This window comes from Globicephala melas, chromosome 8 (assembly GCF_963455315.2).
Source record: "Globicephala melas chromosome 8, mGloMel1.2, whole genome shotgun sequence".
Classification (NCBI taxonomy): domain Eukaryota; kingdom Metazoa; phylum Chordata; class Mammalia; order Artiodactyla; family Delphinidae; genus Globicephala; species Globicephala melas.
This window is the reverse complement of record NC_083321.1, coordinates 77,382,054-77,405,711: the sequence shown is the minus strand read 5'-3', so window position 1 is coordinate 77,405,711 and position 23,658 is coordinate 77,382,054. Positions and strand designations below refer to the sequence as shown.

At 39.2% G+C, this 23,658-nt stretch overlaps 1 protein-coding gene across 1 annotated transcript in view; it reads left to right on the top strand.

Annotated features, from left to right (window-relative positions):
* The first annotated feature begins 3,464 nt into the window (after positions 1–3,464).
* The window catches only part of TMEM123 (transmembrane protein 123), a 72,456-nt gene continuing 52,262 nt past the window's right edge, over positions 3,465–23,658 (top strand). Inside the window, exons 1-2 of the mRNA XM_060303969.2 lie at positions 3,465–3,762; positions 7,969–8,025. Coding sequence (XP_060159952.1) covers positions 3,663–3,762; positions 7,969–8,025 — 157 coding nt within the window. The 5' untranslated portion in view covers positions 3,465–3,662. The remainder of the gene's footprint in view (positions 3,763–7,968; positions 8,026–23,658) is intronic.

Genomic DNA, 23,658 nt, shown 5'->3' with positions numbered 1-23,658 from the left:
CAACTAACTCCATATGAAGCCTTGAAGAAATAAGAACACCAAAGAATGGGGTAGGTGGCAGTGACTTCAAACAGGAAAGGAAAGTATGCTGAATCCCTATAGCCTCCTATAGAGAAGAAACAAAAAGAGTCAAAGTAGGAGCTGATAAATAACCTGGGACTAACAACGGAAAGGCCCATGGGACTTCCTAGTGCCTGCCACTGAAATCTCTGAACTCAGATCTCACCTTCCTACTGTACTCATAGCACAACATAATCCTGCCAGATCCGTACTGAAAACTCACCGTCACCACCTCTCTCTCAACCAGACCTCTCAGATTCAGACACAACTCTCCAATTCCTTTTTGAGAAGTCATTCCTTAAAACTTTAGTCCACCCAGAACTCTCTTCTCTGACCTCCTTGTTTCAAAAGTAAAATCCAATTGTGGAGCTCATTGGTCTTTCTTTGTTTGTTTATCTTTACCATTACTTGTTTTTTTTTTTTTTTTTTTTGCTTGTTTTATTTTTATTTTTGCTCTTGTCTTAAACTTAGAATCCTATGTAGCACTGAACACAAGATACCCAGTAAGGTTTTTTGGGGGGGGTTTTTTGGATTAATTGAACAGATTCACACTCTGGCTGAAGTTTGTACCCTCAGGGACAAAAAAAAAGAAGGAAAAACTAAAAGGAGAGGGAAGAAGAAGGTGTGAGAAAAACAGGGACTCTAATACACAGGGAAAGGAAGCAGGGGTGCAGAAGAGGGAAAGGACCCAAAAAATCAGCTTTCATTGTGAAGACTTAATCACAGTTTATAACATGTTGTCAATCTGCTAAAATGGAAGTTGACAGAAAATTGGCAGAGACAGGGAGATGGCCACAGGCCAAGTTATACTCTTGTGTTAAATCTTTCCACTGCCTTGCCTTATTTGCAGCTACCTCACGGTCTCAAAGCTAGGTAGATTCTGATTTGTTCCTCATGCAAGTATGGATTTATCAACAGACTGATTTATACATAGCTAGAAAGTAATAATCATCTGTGGACATCAAACCGGATGAGCCTTCCTCTATCACCTCTTTCTTTTTACAACTAAAAACTTACTGTGGGATATAAGTAAGTTTCAGTGGAATAACATGAAATCTCAATATCTCTTGTACAGTCATAACAGAAGCGGTTTCTGCCATTCCTATCCAGAAACTAACTCACTTTGAAACCACTCACTTGGTCTATCAGGTAGATCAGTGTTATTCACTGCTATTTCCTAGCACCTAGAATAGCGCCTGGTACATGTCATGTGTGCAATAAATTTTTGGATACTGACTGATTGGATTAATGAATAAATGATGGTTCCAATCTCTGGTGCACCCTTAGGTGACCTTAAGCCAAAGATACAGACATACGGGAAATACAGGATGGATTTTTAAAAAGGACATAATTGAGGGAGAAGATTACCAGAGTTTTGCTGCTTTGTTTATCTCCACCTAAAATTCATTCCACGAATAGAAACTGAATGCCTTCTATGCCTTCTATGTGACAGGAAGTGTGTTATACCCTCAAGTACAAATATAAAGATACAGACCCTGGATCCAATGTGTGCTTTTCCATGACTACATCATAGCCTCTAATCACACTCTGTTCCCATTACTAGACTGTAACTGTCAATGTATCTGTCTTGCCACTATATTGTAAGCTCTATTAGGACACTGCCCATCACACAGTAAGCACTCAGTAAATAGCTGGTAAAGCATCTGCTTAAAGATGCCTTACCAGCTATTACCAATTTACCAATGGAAATTGTAGCCTACTAGGGGGAAAAGACATAATGAACCGTATAAAGTCAGGATTCTTAGTTTTGAGAAAGAAGAGCTAACTCTTGCTGATATAGCAGAAAAGGAGCATGTTGAAGATATTGGGTGGCTCTCAGAATTACTGGAGGGTAAAGAGAATCATGGCAGACGCTAGGCCTCCAGGAATAATGCACAAAATCACTGCAGAACTAGTCCAGTGAGGAAACTGTCTCTATTGCAGTTCCCCACCCATGCACTTCTGCATCGGAAACTCAATCTTGCAACCACTGAGAAACTGCTGTTGCTGCCAGTGCTGCCAACAAAGTCAGCCACCTCTGCTGCTACTCCTGTCAAATGCCAAAGAACCAGAGAGCACCCTTGTTCATTGGTAGCTGAACCAAGGTTGGAAAGACAGGTTGAGCCTGGATTGTGAAATGCCTGAACAAAGGTATAGGCAGTCACCAGAACAATTTATTCCTAAACCAGATTCCCCAATCAAATGGAGTAACCAAAAGCTAAATGTGCAGTGCTTGCTTTTTGCCCATGGTGGATGCCAATGAGTATTTGCAAGTTTGGTTGAAACAACAGATGGGGGTCTGCAAATTTAGGACAGACTGCCCCACTTAATCCCTATGATTAATCATGTCTATACTGATAGCCTTACCTGAGATCAGAAAGTACTATCTCTCATAACATATTTTTGGGAATACAACTATGATATCGTGGTCCTTATGTCATGAATCTGGGTCAGGTACCAAGAGAATCAACAACATTTAGATCTGCAACATTTAGAGTGTTGGGAAGGGGGGTGGATTCACCAGGATTTTAAGTGCTCTGGATCATTTTCAACTGAAGGTTTCCCACCCAAATGAGGACTCAATCTTTGTCGTTCTCTTGCATCAGCCACGGGTTGCTACAGGTCACTTCGGAGTTTCTTAGCAAAAACAAAATGCAGTCTGTAGGAGCACTGCAAGTCAAGACAGGTGAGTAGAATTGGCTCCAAGGGCTGAAGAGGAACTTAGCCAAAAACAGGTTAATCCATCTGAACTGGGACAGCAGACACCAAGGAGAAAAGGGACTAGGTTAGACGTGTGCAGCCTCGGCCTTGCTGGCTATACTTGCCTATGAACAGCTACCAATTCTTCCAATCCCCCCGCCACCATCCCCCCGCGTCCACTCGGATAATCTCTTTAGGCACGTTAGCTAGCCAGAGAAGCAGGGAACCTGTGGAAGAGGATGAGGTGTTATTTGGGGTACAGAGATCATGGATGTTTTACGTATGCACTTAATGAATTTGTCGAGCCCCTCACCCCCGTCCCATCTTAGGCTGGGTCACTCGGAGGAAAAAAACCCTCTTTCCTGTACCTCCCTTTATGCTGTCCTCGCCTGCGACTTCTCCCTCTCACTCTGAGCCGCACGCAGCCTCCGTGCCTCACCTAAAAACTACTCTTCAAAGACTTCCTTCCGGGCCCAGCAAAGCCCGGCGTACTCGGTATCTGGAGAGGCAGAGGTACTCGCTTCTATCCAAAAAAACGAAACTACCCTTTCCGGAAAAAAAAGAAAACTGCTCGAGCATTCCGAGGCTCGCATGCGCGCGTCACACGGGGAAGCTGCTAGGAGGGTCCGGGTGCTTCAAATCGCAAACCCCGCCCCCGCGTGTCGGCCCCGCCCCGCCGCCTCAGCCCCGCCCCGTCCCGCCGCCGGGGCAGGCACGCGACGCCCTCTCCAGGCCAGGCTCCCGCGCCCTATTTGGTCTTTGGGGGGCAGGCGGTGGGAGGTGAGGCGTGCGTGGCGGAAGGGGACGCGGGGCGGGCTCGGGTGCGCCAAGGCACAGCTCTAACCAGCGCAGCCGCCACCTCTTCGGGAACCCACGCGGCCTCTGCGTCCTGCCTCGGAACAATGGGACTCGGCTCGCGAGGTATCTTGGCTGTGCTGGCCCTGGGGGTCGTGGTGGGGGTAGCGCTGCTGAAGATCATCGCCGACAGCACAGACCCGGAGGGTAAGTGGCTGCGGGGGTCGCCAGCCCCGGCTCCGGGAGGAGTCGCGCTGCCCATCGGGAGTTTCCAAGTTGGATCTGGTTGTGCAGAAAGTTCTGCAAGTCTTAGGCCGAACGCACGGGGCAGTCCTGGAGGTGACCTGATGGCCCCATCAGAGGGAAAACTGAGACTTGGGCCAGTCCCCCACCTGTCCCAAGGCCGCCTGCTTAAGAAATGGTCCAGTCCTTCCCCTCAGTTTTTCTGCAAGCAGCGGACGCAGGCCTGGAGGAGTGCGTATAACCTGTTGAGTTACCGAAGGATGGGCCTTCAGCAGGGGTTCAACTCAGTTGTTACAGTCTTTCCCCGAAGTTAATGTTTTCCTGGGAGGTTAGAGATTATCTAAGCCTTCCTTTTGTAAACGATTAGATGGATTGAAAAATATGTCTACCGATTCCTGAGCAAATATGTCTACCAGTTAGTTGCGGAACCTTTAGGCGTTTTCCGGCGTTTCATCGCCTAATTGTGTAATATCAAACCAATTATTTATAGTCTTAAGGACCCCAGACGCTTTGGGGCTAGTGTAGCTGGTTGGGAGCTTTTGGGGTGCGGACAGCGCTCCCGGGCGCAGGTGATGCTTGTGCTTCTGTGGATGGGCGCTACCAGCCCCTCGTGTACCGTAAACACCGGCCGAGGCGGGCCGAGGCGCGTATCAGCTGTGCAGCCTTACGATCACAGCTGCGCTATTGTTAGGAGTCCACGACGTCGTCGGTAAAATCATAACAAAATGATTTTGACATTTCTCTTCTGGGGGAAGTGGAGGTGTCCCTTTAGGCCCTTGGCCCTTTGGGGACTTTTTGGATAAAGTCCTGAAAACTGATTTGCTGTGTAAATTCTGTTTTCTCTTTGTCAGCTCTTATAGAGGTCAGGTCACTGATTAATGGTCAGTAAACTAGAATAAGTTAGTTTAAATGACCCAAGTTTTTCCTGGTTTTAAATTCTATCCACTGTATATTACATTAGTTTTATCCAGCAGTTTGCAAAACCAGAGGGTTCAGGCACAACACCTGCTTTTGCTAGAATAATCTGGGTGAGTTAGACAATAACAGTTTTTGTTTGTTTTGCTGAATTTTTTTGTTTGCTGAATTGCACATGTGACAGACTGGCTTTGTAGAGCTAATTTTGAGATCATTTCAGGAAAGAATGATCAGTAAAATCATGTCCGTCATAGTTTCAATATTATGAGGTATTTTATTGTAAAAGTGGACTATCTGGAATTAAACAGTATATTTTGCTGATAATTTTATGCCAATATTTATGTGAGTTGCTTTCCATTTTTTTATTACTTTGTGAAAGTATACCTGCTTATTGTTTCTCTAAAGAATTACTGAGTAGAGAAACTGAGTGTGCTTGCTTTTCTTTTGCCCTCATAACAGATTTTTTTTGCCCTGTTTTAATACTCACTGTTCTATTTGTTACTTGATGTCTCACTAGACGTTAATGCTATTTGGAAAACTTGGAATGCTCTACTATATGAAAGCCTTGATTTCATAAACTAGTATAACCAATGTGAGCTGGAATCCATTTCTGCAGACTATACAGTCCACCTTGAAACTAGAGTAAAGGAAGGTTCTGTAGAGAATGTCTCAAAAGAGCAAGTAAAGGTTGTCCTAGTCTTTATATGCAGTGTGTAATCTGTATAAAGTGTCATTATGAAGTACAGTGATTTTTGTCATACTAGAGCTTATATAGCTAATTTTTACTAGACACTTTTCCTGTGCTTCTCACACTATGCTAATTGAGGTCCATACTTACTCCCATTGGATCCTCACAGTATTATCCCCATTTTATAAATGAGGAAACTGAGGCTTAGAAGTTACCTAATTTATTCAAAGTGAAACAACTAATACATGTTTGATTTCAGAGGCCAGAATCTAAACTCTCAATTAACCATTTTGCCACTAAGCTACAGTAGGTGATGTTGGCTCTTCAAGTAGATAATACTTTTATCCACAATACTGACATTGCCCAGAATATTGTGGGAGAAGATAAAAACATTATTGAAATTCTTCTTTTAAAATATCCTTCACAGTCTGCTGCATAGTTTCATAAATATCTTCAGTTGAAGGAGGAGGGATACTATGAGCAAGTTAGCAAGCCAGCAGACAGGATAGATTGTGGTAGTTCAATGAAAGACGTAAGGGTGGGGGAGGCTATTAATCAGGACTTTTGGTGGCAAGTGACAGAAACCCACCTTAAACAGCCTTAGGGGAAAGGAAGAACTTTATTGACCCTTAAATGGAAAAGTCCAAGGATTAAGGTGGCTTCAGAAATGCTGCATTAAAGAGTTCAAATAGGTTGCTAAGAGATGGCCATTTCCGCTAAGAGATGGCCATTTCCGACTCTCTAGATTACATCTATCAAACCATAGGCAAGCCCTAGTTAAAGTGTTCTTAGCCTGCAGGGGGAATGCAAAAAACAGGGACTTTCTAAAGTGATTCCCAGGCTTCAAAAGCCACCATAATGGGTAGCCAATTAGGATATGAAATTAATCTTTAATGAGCCTATGCCACTTCATGAACTTAACTTTCTTTTCTTCTATTTAGTGCAATATTCTATTTTAATACTTGGTCATTTTGTCAGGTAAAGCATCAGCCTCCTTGTTCTTAGATTGTCCGTGACATTCTTTATCTCTTAGGACACAGAAACAGTGCCTGCCCATAGTAGGTACTTCATAAGTATTTTTTGAAAAGAGGAGAAAAGGTCCTAAAGCTAGAAAGAGCTTAGAAAGAACACTGCTTCTGCCTTCTTCCTCACGCAAAAAAAAAAAAAAAAAAAATGGGTTGCCAGGAAATCATCCCTCATAGGAGTGACAACAGCAGGTAGACAAAAACAGGAGGCTCTCGTAGCAGTCTAGGCAAAAGATGAAAGCACGTGGTAATGGAGATAAGTAGATAGAGTCTAGATCTTTTTGGGGGGTAGAACTGAAATCATTTGCTAATGGATTGCATGGTGGAGTGAGGAAGAAGGAAGAATCAAAAGATGACCTCTTGGTTTTAGGATTGAACAACTGGTAATGCAACAACTGGGAACACTGGGGCAGAAGCAGGTTTATAGCAGAAAATCAACGGTTCCATTTTGGCATTCACAAGTACAGGCTTTGGAATCAAACAGCCTGGTCCAAATCCAGACTCTGCCACTTACTAGCTGGGTGGCCTCCTCTGGGTCTCAGTTCTGTCACTGCACAACAGTGTTCCTGTCACAGAATTGTTGTGAGGGTTAGATGAGCTAATGCAAGTTACATGCTCCCCATGAGGCCTGGCATGTAGTAAGCCCTTAATAATGTTGGCAGTTATTTGCTTCCTGCTGCTAAATACATCTGTACAGTCTACTGACCTTGATCTTTTTCAAGTTTAATCTTCACACTATATTCTTTTGTGATAAATGGATTATGGTTCCAGCAAGAGGAAGAAACGCACAGTAAAGATAGCTCCTTCAAAGTTGTTATTGCTTACTTTCTTTGTACTTTGAAGGTTTTTTGGGTAGGGGAAAACTATCTTTGTGAAAAGTACACAGTAATAAACTTACTTGCCTCCCATGTAGTATATGTGTTAATCTTTCATTATACAAAGACCAAAGATGAATAACCCACTCTGAAAAGTTGCTTAACTGGGGCATAGAATTCTTCCAAACTTTTTCCAAATTTAAGGCACTAGCTAAAAATTCAAAGAATTATACTGAGAAGGCTTGCAATTTTAAATGAAAATCCTAACCCACTTCATCTTCTCTCCATTGTATGCAGTTAGGCATGTTGGTGGTACAAGACCTAGGAGCACCCATTAATAGTAAGGGCCCCTCCCAGGATGGTCCAGTCTACTCAGAAGAGCAGAGTTGTCAGTAGCAAAAATTCCTCACCAACCACTGTGTCCCCATGTGGGTGAATGAACTTTGGCAAACTATTGTATCCTTGGCTGGCACATAGTAAGTACTATATAAGTGTTACATTAGCCATATGTTTTCTGTCTTGAAAAATCCAATAATACAGTCCCAGATTTACTGACAGTTTCAAGGTATATTTCATAGCAACAGTGGCAAAAGTAGAACTTCCTGTGGAATAATCTACCCTTCCCCCACACCACCACCACCCCAGAGACAGAAAGAAACATATTGCCAGTGTTCTTAGTTAAATATTAAATGTCCTTTCATCACAGGATATTTCTTTGTTTTTATAGGATCTCCAGGTAAGAAGAATCCTATGTCTGTGGAAGACTCCAATGATAACCCAATAGGTGAGTTTAAAAAGGTCAGGAAACAGATTATCTGTCTAGGATACATAAAGTAATATCAGCTAGTCAAGTACATGTAAGCTGGTACACTGACCTGTCTTAACCATGATTTGTTCATTCGTGAATCCCTAAAGCCTACCATCAAGGGCTGCCCTTAGTGGACATCAGTAAATGATAGTTCACTGGATTAATAGTCTTTCTCAGTTTAACAAAGATGTGAATAAATTCTGAAACTAAAAGCATACTGGAATTTATTACTGAGTTCTGAAGCACATTTTTAGGTATGACATTTTGCACTCTGCCTATAGATATGAACTATGAATATGTAAGTCTGCTGATCTTGCCGGTAGAACAAGTCACGCTAAGCTGGTCAGCCACAGTAGCCTTAATTTGCCTTGGTGGACTCCAGGGAGACCCTACTTATATTTCACCCATCAGTTAGATTTCAACCCACCCTCTTGCTTCCCTATTGAAACAATAGACGAGGCCCTTTTTGTTTGTGTTTTTGTTTTTTGGCTGCACTGGGTCTTCTTTGCACCTCACGGGCTCCTGTCTAGTTGCAGCACATGGGTTGCCCCACAGCATGTGGGATCTTAGTTCCCTAGCCAGGGATCGAACCCGCGTTCCCTGCATTGGAAGACGGATTCTTAACCACTGGACCACCAGGGACGTCCCAAAAAGATGCTCAGGCACTTTTCTTGTGCTTTTAGTTTGGGACAAATGGATTTCTTTCTTGATTTTCTGAGTTCATTAGCATGGAAAGATAGGAACCAGGCTGATGTTATAAATAGTGAACCATCAAGGCATGTTTCTTGTAAGCAGTATTTAGTTTATCTTCTTACTGTCCTTGTTATTAAGAGTTGACAGAGGTAGAAACTAGAAAAAGGTACACAAATCCTATCACTGGACCCATTTTCTCTACTTTTATTCAACAAATATTTATTGAGTGCCTCTAATGTAAGGACACATTACAAAATGGACCAAGCCCTTACTTCTTGGAGTTTTTGTTTGTTTTTTGTTTTATTTCATTGTAGAAAAATACACATAACATAAAATTCACAATGTTAGCCATTTTTAAGTGTACAGCCCAGTGGCATTAAGTACATTCACATTGTTGTGCAATGTCATGGAGTTTTTTATTAATTAATTTTTTTAGTGAAATATAGTTGATTTACAATGTTCTGTGAATTTCTGCTGTACAGCAGAGTGATTCAGTTATACATATATATATTCTTTTTTATATTCTTTTCCATTATGGTTTTTTCCAGAATATTGAATATAGTTCCCTGTACTATATAGTAGGGCCTTGTTGCTTATCCATTCTGTATGTAATAGTTTGCATCTGCTATGAACATAGGGATGCATGTGTCTTTTTGAATTATACTTTTGTCCAGATATATGCCCAGGAGTGGGATTGCTGGATCACATGGTAATTCTATTTTTAGTTTTCTGAGGAACCTCCATACAGTTTTCCATAGTGGCTGCACCAACTTACATTCCTACCAACAGTGTAGGAGGGTTCCCTTTTCTCCACACCCTCTCCAGAATTTGTTATTTGTAGACTGTTTAATGATGGCCATTCTGACTGGTGTGAGGTGGTACCTCATTGTAGCTTTGATTTGCATTTTTCTAATAATTAGAGATGTTGAGCATCTTTTCATGTGCTATTGTCCATCTGTATGTCTTCTTTGGAGAAATGCCTCTTTAGGTCTTCAACTGGGTTGTCTGCTTTTTTGTTGTTGGGTTTTATGAGCTGTTTGTATATTTTGGAAATTAAGCCGTTGTCGGTCGCATCTTTTGCAAATATTTTCTCCCGTTCTCTATATTGTTTTTTTCATTTTTTTATGGTTTCCTTTGCAGTGAAAAAGCTTGTAAATTTGATTTGGTCCCATTTTTTTATTTTTGTTTTTATTTCTATTGCCTTGGGAGACTAACCTAAGAAAACATTGGTATGATTTATGTCAGAAATGTTTTGCCTATGATCTCTTCTAGGAGTTTTATGGTGTCATGTCTTATATATATCTAAGTCTTTAAGCCATTTTGAGTTTACTTTTGTGCATGGCGTGAGGGTGTGTTTTAACTTCATTGATTTACATGCAGCTGTCCAACTTTCCCAGCAACACTTGCTGAAAAGACTTTCTCCCATTTTATATTCTTGCCTCCTTTGTTGAAGATTAATTGACTGTAAGGGTGTGGATTTATTTCTGGGCTCTCTATTTTGTTCCGTTGATCCCTATGTCTGTTTTTGTGCCAATACCATGCTGTTTTGATTACTGTACCCTTGTAGTATTGTCTGGGAGGGTTGTGCCTCCTGCTTTGTTCTTTTTTCTCAGGATTGCTTTGGCAATTCTGGGTCTTTTATGTTCTGTATAAATTTTAAGATTATTTATTCTAGTTCTGTGAAAAATGTCATGGGTAATTTGATAGGGATCGCATTAAATCTGTAGATTGCTTTGGGTAGTAGAGCATGGGATATCTTTCCATTTCTTTGAATCATCTTTAATTTCCTTTATTAATGTTTTATAGTTCTCAGCATATAGGTCTTTCAGCTCCTTGGTCAGGTTTATTCCTAAGTTTTGGGGGGATTTTTGGTGTGATTTTAAAAAGTAATTTTTTTTACATTCCCTTTCTGCTATTTCATTGTTAGTGTAAAGAAATGCAAGTGATTTCTGTATGTTAATCTTGTATCCTGCTACCTTGCTGAATTTATTTATCAGTTCCAATAGTTTTTGTGTGGCGTCATCAGGGTTTTCTATATATAGTATCATGTCATCTGTATATAATGACAATTTTACCTCTTCCCTTCCAATTTGGATACCTTTTATTTCTTTTTCTTGTCTGATTGCTGTGGCTAGAACTTTTAGTACTATTTTGAATAGAAGTGGTGAGAGTGGGCATCCTTGTCTTGTTCAAGAATTTAGCAGGGCTTTCAGCTTTTCACCATTAAGTATTATATTGGCTGTGGGTTTGTCAAAAGTGGCTTTTATTATATTGAGATATGTTCCCTCTATACCCATTTTGGTAGAGTTTTTATCATGAATGAATGTTGAATTTTGTCAAATGCTTTTTCTGTGTCTATTGAGACTATCATGTGGTTTTTGTATTTTCTTTTGTTGATGTGGTGTATCACATTGATAGATTTCCGTGTGTTGAACCTTCCTTGTGAACCTAGGATGTATCCCACTTGGTCACAGTATACGATCTTTTTTATGTGTTGTTAGATTCAGTTTGCTAGTATTTTGTTGAGAACTTTTGCATCTACGTTCGTCAAAGGTATTGGCCTGTACTTTTCTTTTTTAGTGGTATCTTTGTCTGGTTTTAGTATCAGCGTGACGCTGGCTTCGTAGAATGTCTTTGGGAGTGTTGCCTCAACAGTCTTTTGGAAGAGTTTGAGAAGGATCAGTAAAATTTCTTCTATGTATGTTTGGTAGAATTCGCCTGTGAAGCCATCTGGTCCTGGACTTTTGTTTGTAGGGAGTTCTTTTTTTTATTACAGGTTCTATTTCACTTCTAGTGGTTGCTCTGTTCAAATTATCTATTTCTTTTTGATTCATTTGTGGTGGGCTGTATGCTTCTAGAAAGTTGTCTGTTTCTTCTAGTTTGTCAAATTTGTTGTCATATAATTGTTCATAGTATTCTCTTATGGTTTTTTACATGTCTGTGGTATCAGTTGATATTTATCCTTTTTCATTTCTTATTTTATTTGGGTTCTGTCTTTTCTTCTAGGTCCTGGTTTTATTGATTTTTTCTATTTTTTTAAATCTCAATTTTATTTATTTCCTCTCTGAGCTTTATTATTTCCTTCCTTCTGCTGACTTTAGGTTTTGTTTGTTCTTCTTTTTTTTGATTCTTTTAGGTGATAGGTTAGGTTATTTTTTGAGATATTTTTCTTGTTTCTTGAGGAAGGCCTGTATTGCTATGAACTTCCCTCTTAAGAACTGCTTTTGCTGCATCCCATAGATTCTGTATGGTTGTGTTTTCATTGTCACTTGTCTTAAAGTATTTTTTAATTTCCTTTTTGATTTCCACATTGACCCATTGGTTTCTTAGAGGCATTTTGTTTAGTTTCCATGTAATCGTTTTTTTTTCATATATCTTTTCTTGTGGTTGATTTCTAGTTTCATGTTGTTGTGGTCAGAGAAGATGCTTGAAATAATTTCTATACTGTTAATTTGTTGACGTTTGTTTTGTGCTCTAGTATGTGGTCAATCCTAGAGAATGTTCCATGTGACCTTGAAAACAATGTGTATTCTGGGTTTTTTGGATGTAATGTCCTGAAAATATCAATTAAGTCTAACCGTTCTATTGTATCCTTTGGATCTTTGTTGCCTTATTGATTTTGTCTAGAAGATCTGTCCATTGATGTGAGTAGGGTGTTAAAATCTCCTACTATATTGTATTTCCATCTGTTTCTCCCTTTATGTCTGTTAGTATTTGTTTCATGTATTTGGGTGCTCCTATTTTAGGTACATATATGTTGACGAGTGTAAAAATCCTCTTCTTGTATTTGTCATGGATTTTTATTGTTGTGGGTTTCCTAATGCTCCATGTAGTTCATATTCTCAGTTGCCTCTGGGCTTGCTTTTTATTATTTCTGCTGTACATAGTCAGAATATACTTTTATTCTAGTTACAGTAATTCTACAGAAAAATTTTCAATTGGAAAAAAATGACTAGATAGATTACCCTAAATGTACTTGTGATTATTATTGGGCAGTTGTGGGAATGGTTTTTTGTTTTTAAATACTTTACTCAGTTGTTCAGTCTTTTCCTATTGGACTTCTTTTCTCATTTTTAAAAATTCAATTTATTTAAACAGACTAAAAATAAAGCACAGTTCACCCTTTACTCTCATGCCCCCATCCTCAGTCTCTGGCAGCCACTGATTTGTTCTCTGTATCTATGGGCTTGTTTTGTTTATTTTTTGAATTCCACATATAAGCGATATTATACAGTATTTGTCTTTCTCTGTCTGACTTACTTCACTTAGCATAATACTCTCACAGTCCATCCATATTTGTCACAAATGGCAAGATTTTCCTTCTTTTATATGGCTGAATAATAATCCATTGTGTGTATATACCACAATTTCTTTATCCATTCACCTATCGATAGACACTTAGATTGTTTCATATCTTGGCTATTGTAAGTAATGTGAAATGAACATGGGGGTTTGCATATCTATTTGAGTTATTGTTTCTGTTTACGTCAGATAAATACTGAGAAGTGGTAACTGAATCATACGATAGTTCTATTTTTAATTTTTTGAGGAATCTCCATCCATAGTGGTTGCATCAATTTATGTTGCCACCAACAGTGCATAAGGGTTCCCTTTTGTCCATATCCTTCACAACAGTAGTTATTTCTCATCTTTTTGATAATAGCCGTTCTAACAGGTATGATGCAATATCTCATTATGGTTTTGACTTGCATTTCCCTGATGATTAATGAAGTAGAGTATCTTTCCATGTACCTGTAGGCCATCTTTATGTCTTCCTTGAGAAAATGTTTATTTAGATCTTCTGCCAATTTTTAATTTGATTGTTTTTTGATGTTGAGTTGTATGAGCTCTTTATATATTTTGGACATTAACCCCTTATTGAATATATCATTTGCAAATATTTCCTCCCGTTCAATAGGTTGCCTTTTCATTTTGCTGATGGTTTCCTTTGCTATGCAGAAGCTTTTTAGTTTGATGCAGTCCTATTTCTTTATTTTTGCTTTTGTTGCTTTCTGTGTCAGATTCAAAAAAAGTCATTACCGGGCTTCCCTGGTAGCGCAGTGGTTGAGAGTCCACCTGCCGATGCAGGGGACACGGGTTCATGCCCCGGTCTGGGAGGATCCCACATGCTGCGGAGCGGCTAGGCCCGTGAGCCATGGCTGCTGAGCCTGCACGTCTGGAGCCTGTGCTCCACAATGGGAGAGGCCACAACAGTGAGAGGCCCGCGTACCGCAAAAAAAAAAAAAAAAGTCATTACCATGCCAACATCACTGTCAAGGAGCTTACCACCTATGTTTTGTTCTAGTAGTTTTATGGTTTCAGGTCTTTTGTTCAAGTCTTTACCATTTTGAATTTATTTTTGTGTATGGTGTGTCAACCTTAAAAACTAAATAGCCAGTTATTTTACCAGCAAAATGAGTTCATTTGGGAACAGCAGACTAATTGTAATTCAGGACAAGCAAAATATGGTGAATCATAGGCAAGTCTGGAGAACAAAGGAGAGAAGCATGCTTTTATAGAGGAAGGGAGGAAGTTGGGGGGGGCCTGCTTCAAACAGAAGTTCACTGGAGCAGAGCAGGAGTGCAGGGTAATAGCAGCTTCTCATTGGCTGAATGTGGTAGTTTCTCATGGGCTGGGCTGTTGCTGGGCAAGGAGAAAATCTTTCTTCCTTCTTCTACGGCATGTAAAGTAAGCTTCTTCCTGCTGGGTCTGCAACTGGCAGTGAGAGGTAGTGTATGAGAGCTCTCCCTTCAGGGATTCTCAACTCCATTTTTAAGTAAGAGTTCCTTTATTTATTTTCACATTTCCCCCTGTTGATTAGTATCTTTCCTTAGAAGCATCACTGATCAAGAGTCAGGTTTTGGTGATTCTGTTCCTTGGTTTGAGGAAGGTCCTTTCCTGGTTGTCATATCCCACGTTGGAGGGAAAATGCACAAATTGGAAACTGTTGAAGCTACATTTGAGTAACAGGGAAAGGTAGGAGGGAGAACTCTCAGACACTTCTCATCTAAAGTTTATATCTTATCAAGGTCATAGCATTTGGAGATCATCTCAGAGTACTGAGTTAGCATTTCCTCTATTTGATGCAAAACCTCTGCAGAGATTTGACAGGCAACCAGTACAAAGTAGAAAAATAATTATGCAAAACAAAAGTAACAGGACAAATCCAAGTTATTTGATGATTCTAAACCATAACCCTAGACCCAAAGGTAGCCAGCTGAACAAATCAAAGGACCATGGAGAGAGTCAGGTGAAATTCCTTGTAACCAGTACACTTGCTCCCTGATCTTGTACAGTTGAATTTCTGTCTTCCGATCTTGTACAGTTGAATTTCTGTCTTCCCAGAGACATTAATCCATATGTGACAGGGGGTATTTGCTATTACACAAATGCCTCCTTGCTCAGCAAGTAGATAAACAAAGGCTATATGATTGTCCAAAACTACCTTAGCCAGTGAGTCATGTAATTATTGTTAGGCAGCTACTGCCTTGGCTGTGGAGTTGGCTAGCTCTTCTAATGTTAGGGAAAGATTTTTGAGTATGCATTCCCTGGTTCTTACCCTAACCCATGGGAGAAGGGCTCTCCCTGTGGAGGCAAACCCAGAGTCATGTGTGCTTCCTGGAAGTTCCTGTTTAAGGCAGCCATGGAGGTTTAATGGGGAGAACAAATGGGAGGCTTCTGATTTGTTACAAATGTTGACAGTTAAATGTCCCAATAAGCATTGGCCTCCAGTTCACCATCTATCTAAACATGCATACACCCATGAGAAATGTCATCCACTGCAGAAAAAGATAAAACCAGGTGGAGCAGAGAACTCCATCTAAGATCTGGTTCTTCATTAGCTAGAATTTCCTGATTGACCTTTTCAAGTCAAGGGTCAGAGGAATTGGGATGACATTCTGTAAGGTACTATCCTAGCCCAAAGGGGTCTATTCTAAAAGCCTTGCAAAGAGAAGTTTGCCCGCTTGTACTTCCCTTGGGTGTAGGAAAACAGATGGTATTTTAATAAGGAAAAGGGTGTGGGAGAGTTAAGGTCATACAGTTGGTGGAGGTTTTTTATTGAGCTAGTATTGTTATGGTTGGAGAAAGATTGAAACAAGGCACGGGAACACTTGCATGTAACAGCCTAACCAAATAGGTAACACCTGTAGGCTTGTAGGTATAATTGACAGTGGCATTTGGGACTAATGACAAATTAGTTACAGGTAAAAATGATGGATCTCCAACATCATGAACAGGTTGGAGTATCTAGGGACAGATCCAGCAGTCAGAGAGGTTTCCCCTTTTGCAATACATTGGGAAATGCAGATAAGAGAATTGTCTTTTCAAGAAAGAAGGGGAGAAAAAGGTGTATACCTGTACAGGCCTGGTTCAGTCATCTTGGAAGAGCTGTCTCCTTCAGGTGTCATCTGCTTCAATTCCTGTAAATCTTTATTTTCAGGTCACCAGTTGGTGTACCGGTCCAGTTAGTGTTTGATGCTTTCTTGAGATGTGATGTGTTAAATCCAAGAGTCTATATTTTTGAAGTTTGGCAACACAAGGGTTGGTTAACAGTACCTGATAGAGGCCTTTCTAGTGGGGTTGAAAAGAGTCTTTCTAGAGATGTCTTTTCCAATAGATGAAATCTCCAGGCTGCAGTGTGTGTTGTTTGAGGCCTTCATCTCCCAGGAGTGCACGATGAAAAGATTGCTCTACTAAAGTATGGTTATTTTTGTGACACACATTTTAGGATGCTAACTAGAATTATGACTGATAACATCATACCTGGACGTATCAGAATTTTATACAATTTCTAGAACATTTATGTTAATAACATTCACCCATGCAATATAACTTAAAAAGGTTTATTATCGTTTATTTGACAATGCTTCCCATGTAATTTAACATACCAAATAAGCCTAATTAGTTTAATATCTCTTTGTAAAGAGAGAGAACAAATCTTTTGAGATGTTGTAGGAGCTCTGGAAATGCCCAGGGTTACTTTCAGATCAAAAAGACATTATTTAGAATTTGATTTTTGGGAAGTTTGTCAAAATTATCAAAAGGTTTTGGACACTTGACTAAATGAAATCACAGATTATTATAAAGCAATACTTTATTATCTAAAAAGTTTACATAGTTCTGAGCAAAACTTAGTTCTTTTAAAATTGAGAAGACTCTGTTTTCCCAAGTAATCAAAGACCTGATTAAGATAACATGAAGCACAGGAAATAATTTTGATAAAACACAAAATCTTTGCTTTCTAGGCAGGTTACTTAAAAGATAAGAATAAACCTTTCACAGAATCTTATCAGGAGCAGATCAATAGTCCAAGCAAACTTTGTTCTTTTAGTAGATGAAAGAAAATTAAGTTCCAGTTTTACATAAGTACACCATTGATATTAAAGGTTATTTTTTTAAACCCTTAGAACAAATTTGTTCAATCTTATCCAGCTTGATCACACATAATACTTCTTTCCCAAGATTCTCTTTCCACAGACCTCCTACAACTTTCTTAATATCCCTTCAGATTGTGTTCTGTGTTTTTTCCTCTTTCCCTTTCTGAAATAACAAGCCTCACTTTAGGACAAATTACTTTCTTTTCTCTCAACAAAAACACATCTCTCATACCTTCTTTTACCAAAAACGCACATCCTAGTTTTCTTGCATATGGAGATGTTTCCCTTATTATTTCTAGTAGCTTTAATTATGTTGAAGCATTAAAATTCTTAACACTAAGTAACCTTAATTTCTAGTGAAAGTAAGAAAAAGAACTGTGAACTGTTAGACCAGCATTCTTTAGATTGGTCAGTTTATGAATATATTTCATAATTTCTAGAAACATATGCTTTCTCATAGTACAGTTTTTTAGCATGGCACAAAACGTGTTTAGTGAGAGAACTTAATATCTTTAGTGACTCTATAAAAGAAAGCCCAAAGTGGATAAACCTGGGTTCAGTATTTAGTGTTTCAGTGTTGTATCTTATTTGGAAATGATTCAGGTATTCAATGAATTTAACTTAACTCATTATTTAACTGAACTTAGCAAAACTTTAAGGTTCCAGATTACCAAAAGATTTGGGGGAACTATTTTAAAAGTTTACCCAAAAACTTTGTATTCTGTGTACATCTATTTACTTGCTTTTAACAATTATATTGAGATTAATTATGACAATCTGATCCTACTAAGTTATTTTTCTTGCTGAATGATCATTAAAGATCAATTCAGTACTTTGAGAACAGCTTCAGAGTCAGTGAGATGATTTCAAATACCCCTTCTAGCACAGGGAAATTTATTCTGAGGGGAAAAAAAGCATTGCCTCAAAATATTTTTCTGAAGAGACCAGATAATACAAATATTATAAAAATGTTTTGTTCATTGTGTAACATTTTCATAACTGTTTTATTCCTTTTATATCCTCTATTTTCTCTTTTGTAGTAACACACTTCTAATCGTTGAAAGGTTGTCTTTTGGACGTACTGTTTGCCAATTTATTGGATGCAATTTAGCACAGTTTATTTGGCACCAGTCCCAAAAGGAGAACAACATCTTTGGGGAATCCTGTATGATGTGTATTCCAGGAATGTGCTGTTGGGAAAAGTGGAGACAGCCAGCAATACTACAGCATTGGTGCCTATCACTTTTGTAGGACTCACCACATTGGATTCAACAAATCCAATTTTTCTCTATTTTGTTTGTTTTTTTGGTCTCTGTCTAAGTTCTATGGTCTCTGTCTAAGTTCTATGAGTGGTATCTGTGATTTATTCATCCTGACACGTAACACTATGCCTGGTACATATAGTAGGTATGCACACATGTTGGTTGAACTGAACTGTGGAACCAAGTACATATTTTGTAGTTGCTGATTTACCTTATCAAAGAACCATTATACATGTTTTTCAGACAAGACTGGTCCATGCCCCAATCTTATCCATTATCGTAGCTGGATTTTTTTTTTTTTGTTTATAGAGTAAGGTAGATACTGGAGGTCAAAGAAACAGGAATTAAGGTTACTTTCTAACTGTACCACCGAATTATATGTAACAGTTCCGTTTTTTTAATATGCTCTAATCATTATTTGAAGACAGACATACTTTTGACATTCTTTTGTGCAGGGACTTGTTTGATGATTTATAAGCTTATAGAGAAAATAATTTCCCCCATTTCATGTACAGTCAGGGGCTTATAATTTAGGGTCTGTGGATGGATGGGTTTATTCTTCATGGTGCAAGGAAGGCACATGTCCAGATTATTTTTCATAAAAGGGGTTTGGGCAAGGACACAAGGAGATGTAACATGGTCTAGAATGGACAGTAGGTCTCAGAACAACAGCTCAGTATCATTCAGGATACAGCCTTCTCCTCAATCAGTTAGCATCAGTGCTTTCCCCAAAAGGGGAATCTCAGAGGTTAAGGGTATCACTGTCCAGTCTGAAGCGCTTTTCTTGGGCATAATTTTACAAAACCAGATTCAAAGCAGTTGATCTTCCTTAACGTTCTATCCATACACAATTGCCTTTGGCTTGGTAACCCATCCTTGGTACAGTCACTTGGGCTGCTCTAGTAGGGTTGGCTTTATCCACAGACCTGGCAGGACCATAGCAATTTTGAACAGATGGACCTGATTTGGAGGTTAGATTTCTGCAGAAGAGGGCAGCGGAAATTTGGGAACCGCTTACTCAAGTAATTATTCCAATTTTTACCGCCAATGGAAACACTAAAAGTCTTACTGAAGTGGAAAGAATTTTGCTTCAGATATATAATCCCATATTCCTTACTACCTTCTTTTATTCACTTTGGGTAAAATGTTTTATGTGTGAAAGAAACATTAGATGGAAACTTCCTGTTAGGTTGTAAGCTGCTCTAAGACAGGAGCCAGTTGGCCCGACAGGTTGCTTCAGATGCAAATGGTGTTAGATAGACAGACAGACAGACAGACGTGTAGGTATAGATATTGATACTTGTTTCTAACTAGACAGTTGATGTAGGAAAGAATTTCCTGACCACTCTGAAGGATTAATTTGTACTTAAGGAACTGCTTCTACTCCTCAAAGACTGTTTATTATGTTCAACTCATGTTTTTGAGATTGCATTTGAAAATTGCTGGTAATTTTTAACAGCATCAGGTTTTGTCTCAAGGAATGTAGAATGGGAAATCATGCAATATTATGTTCAGTTATATAGTGAACAGATGTTTGTTTTGACTGCCCACTTTACTATTCACTGTTTTAGGCACAAGGCATACAGTGATAAATAAGACAGATTAGTCCCTGCTCTCAAAAACTTTATAATCAGGTGGGGAGATACAGACTATAAGGAGATAAACAACTAAAGAAGAGGATTTCAGATCGTGATTTTTAGAAATAAACAAGGTGGTATAAATAATGTAAATACATAAACAGGGTAATGCGGTAGAGAATGACTGAGGAAGGGCTGCTTCAGACTGGGTGGTCAGGGAGGACCTCTCTGAGATGGGGTCATCTGAGCTGAGCCCTGACTAACAGGGAGGAGCCAGCCCTGCATATACCAGGGAGAGAGCACTGCAGGCAGAAGGAATAAATGGTGCAGGTGTGAAACAGGAGTGAGCCTCTTGTGTCCAAGGAGCACAGGCAGGTCATGTGGCTGCCTGCAGGTCGTGCGGCTGCCTGCAGGTCGTGTGGCATGCAGCCATGGGTGTACACTGCAGTTATGTTATCACATATAGGAAATTCTGAAGTGGAAATACAGTATTTAAGATGTAAGAGTTATATTTTGAAACGTCAAAAGCAAAGCAGGCTCCAGAAGAGGAGGCCGAGGGATGTGGATTCTGCCAACTTCATTAGTTTTTCTGGGTCTTTTTTTTTTTTTTGGTGGGAGGTGGGTGTTATTTCTTCAAGCATTAAAATGCTACAGTGATTCTAAACCACTATGCACCTTCATACTCTGCACTCAAGACAGCAGGTGTAATAATAAATTGGAATTGTTCTGGTGTTTTCTTTCCTGAAGCGTGCCTCTATCCTGAAGTTACAATTAGGAGCCAAATGAAATGCTTCCAATTGAGATCAAGAACTGCTGCTTGCACTTTATTGTGATGTGAACATCTAAGGGAATATCTAACGTTTAAATCATTTTAAGGGTTAGAGATAATGGGGCTGAGTAACCAGCCTGCTGTATGAGTTCTGGGAAAACCCAGGAAATTGTGAACCTTAGCTTCAGTTCGTGGGGGCAGCGGGAGGGGGGAAGGTCATGATGAACGGAGGTTAGGAGAGATAAACAGTGCTGATGCACATGCACTGAGAAAAGTTTGAGCAATTTTTTATGCTTTTGTCCCTTTTGAAAAGCCAGAAAAACAAAAGCTGGTGTAGAAGATAAATATAGGTCCTCCCTCCCCGCAAAAGTAGGCCTAGGGCAGAAAAGCCAACCATCAGACCCTCGGTTCCTGTTGTCTTTCAGTTTGCCCATGAAGGGGCTGCCACACATTGAGTGCCCCATGGGTCCTTGTTGAATGTGAATTCTAGTTTGAATAGGAAAATGGACTCAACTGGGATTGAATACACAACACTTCTTCTTTATCTTTCTTTTTCATGGAAATCTGGTAGGCTTGCTCTGGACTCTCGTGACTTCTTTCAGACTGAGATTAGTGACTTACCTACCCAATTATGTGCAGTAATACATAGAGATTTCTCAAGAATAACTTCCCCAGATGCATAATGTTCCAAGGAAGAGACTTCGATGTACTGATTATAGAGTTAAGCAGTAGTTGGTATCAGGCATTCATCTTTTTGCTTGTAGTATCTTCTTTTTTTCCTTCATATTTTAATTTTGTTTACAACTTATTATACAATAGGAGTAATGCGTGTACATAATTTAAAAGTTCAAACAGTACTTGAAAATATGAAATACATAATACCAATCTTCTTTTCTCTACGGAGTCCCATTCAGTCCTTTTCCCAAATGTACTTCAACAGTCAAAAGCCAGATTCATTATCCACCCAAAGATCTGCTTTTGTATTTCCTATCTCACTTGAGGGACCAACCATTCATTATCTAAAGTGAGAAGTAGTTACCAGTTTTACATGTATCATTCCAAAAAACAATTTAAGCATAATGCAAATCTAGCATATGTGTTTTTTATGAACATAAATGGATACTGCTAAGCAGCACACTGTTCTCTACTCAGCTGGTCTCACTTATCCTCATCCTTCCTAATGGCTATGTGGACTCCACGGTACAGATGCAGCATAAGTCGTTCACCCAGGCCCCCACTGATGGATATTTAGGTTGTTTGCAGTCTCTGCTAACTTAAGCAGTGCTGCAGTGAGCATCCTTCCTATTCCATGCTGGTATACCCCTGCTAGGGCACCTGTGGTGTTCTTTTCTAGTGGTGGGATTGCTGAGTCAAATCATGCATGTATTTTAATTGGTGATATATTGCTAAATTTTCTTCCAAGAAAATTACACTAGTTTACTCCCACTGGCAGTAAAAGGTGCCTGCTTTCCACGCCTCGACAGCACTGGGTAATAGCAAACATTTTAATATTTGCCAGTCTGATACGTGATTAATAAAAAATCTTATCGTTTGGAGTTAGAGTCCTTTAAGTTTAGAATATTTTCATATTGGTTTTGGGGGGTTTTTTGGTTCTTTTTTTAAAAACAGCTTTACTGAGATATAATTCAGCCATTGCAGGTGTATAATTCAGTGGTTTTTAGTATATTCAGATAAGTGCAGCCATCACCACAGTTAATTTGAGAATATTTTCATCATCTCAGAAAAGAAATTCTGTGCCCTCTAGCCATCATCCCCTTATCCCCCCTCTCACCCCAACCCCCAGCCCCAAACAATCACTAATCTACTTCCTCTATAGATTTCCTTATTCTGGACTTTCATATGAATGGAATCATTGTAGTATGTGGTCTTTTGTGATTGGCTTCTTTCACTTAACATAATTTGTTCGAGATACATCCAAGTTGTAGCCCTTTTATGGCTGAATAATATTCCACTGTATGGATATACCATATGATGTTTATACATTCATCCATTGATGGACATTTAGGTTGTTTCCACCTTTGAACTACTATGAATAATGCTGCTGTAAACAGTTGTGTACACATTTTTGTGTGGATATATGTTCTTAGGAGCAGAATTGCTGGGTCATGTGGTAACACCATGCGCAATGAACTGCCAGGTTGTTTTCCAAAATGGCTGTACCATTTTACATTCCCACTAGCAGTGTATCCTGATTCTGATTTCTCCACACCCTTTCCAGCACTTTTAAACTTTTGATTCTAGCCATCCTAGTGGGTATGAAATAGTATCTCATTGATTTGCACTTCTTTGTTGACTAATGATGTTGAGCATCTTTCATGTATTTATGGGTTATTTGCATATCTTGCTTTGAGAAATAGCTATTTACATATTTTTTAATTGAAGTATAGTTGATTTACAATGTGTTAACTACTCTTTATTAGTTTACTGTACAGCAAAGTGATTTAGTTATACATATTAATATTCTTTTCCATTATGGTTTATCGTAGAATAATGAATACAGTTCTCTGTGCCATAGAGTAGGACCTTGTTGTTTATCTGTTCTGTATATAAAAAGCTTACATCTGCTAACCCCAACCTCCCACTCCAAAATATTTAAGTATTTTGCCCATGTTTAAATTAGGTTATTTGTTTTTTGTCTTTTTTTTTTTCCTTATCAGTTATCCATTTTATACGTATTAGTGTATATATGTCAGTCCCAATCTCCCAATTCATCACACCACCACCCCCCGCCAGGGACTTTCCCCCCTTGGTGTCCATACGTTTGTTCTCTACATCTGTGTCTCTATTTCTGCCCTGCACACCAGTTCATCTATAGCATTTTTCTAGGTTCCACATATATGCATTAATATACGATATTTGTTTTTCTCTTTCTGACTTAGCTCACTCAGTATCACTAGATGCATCCACAT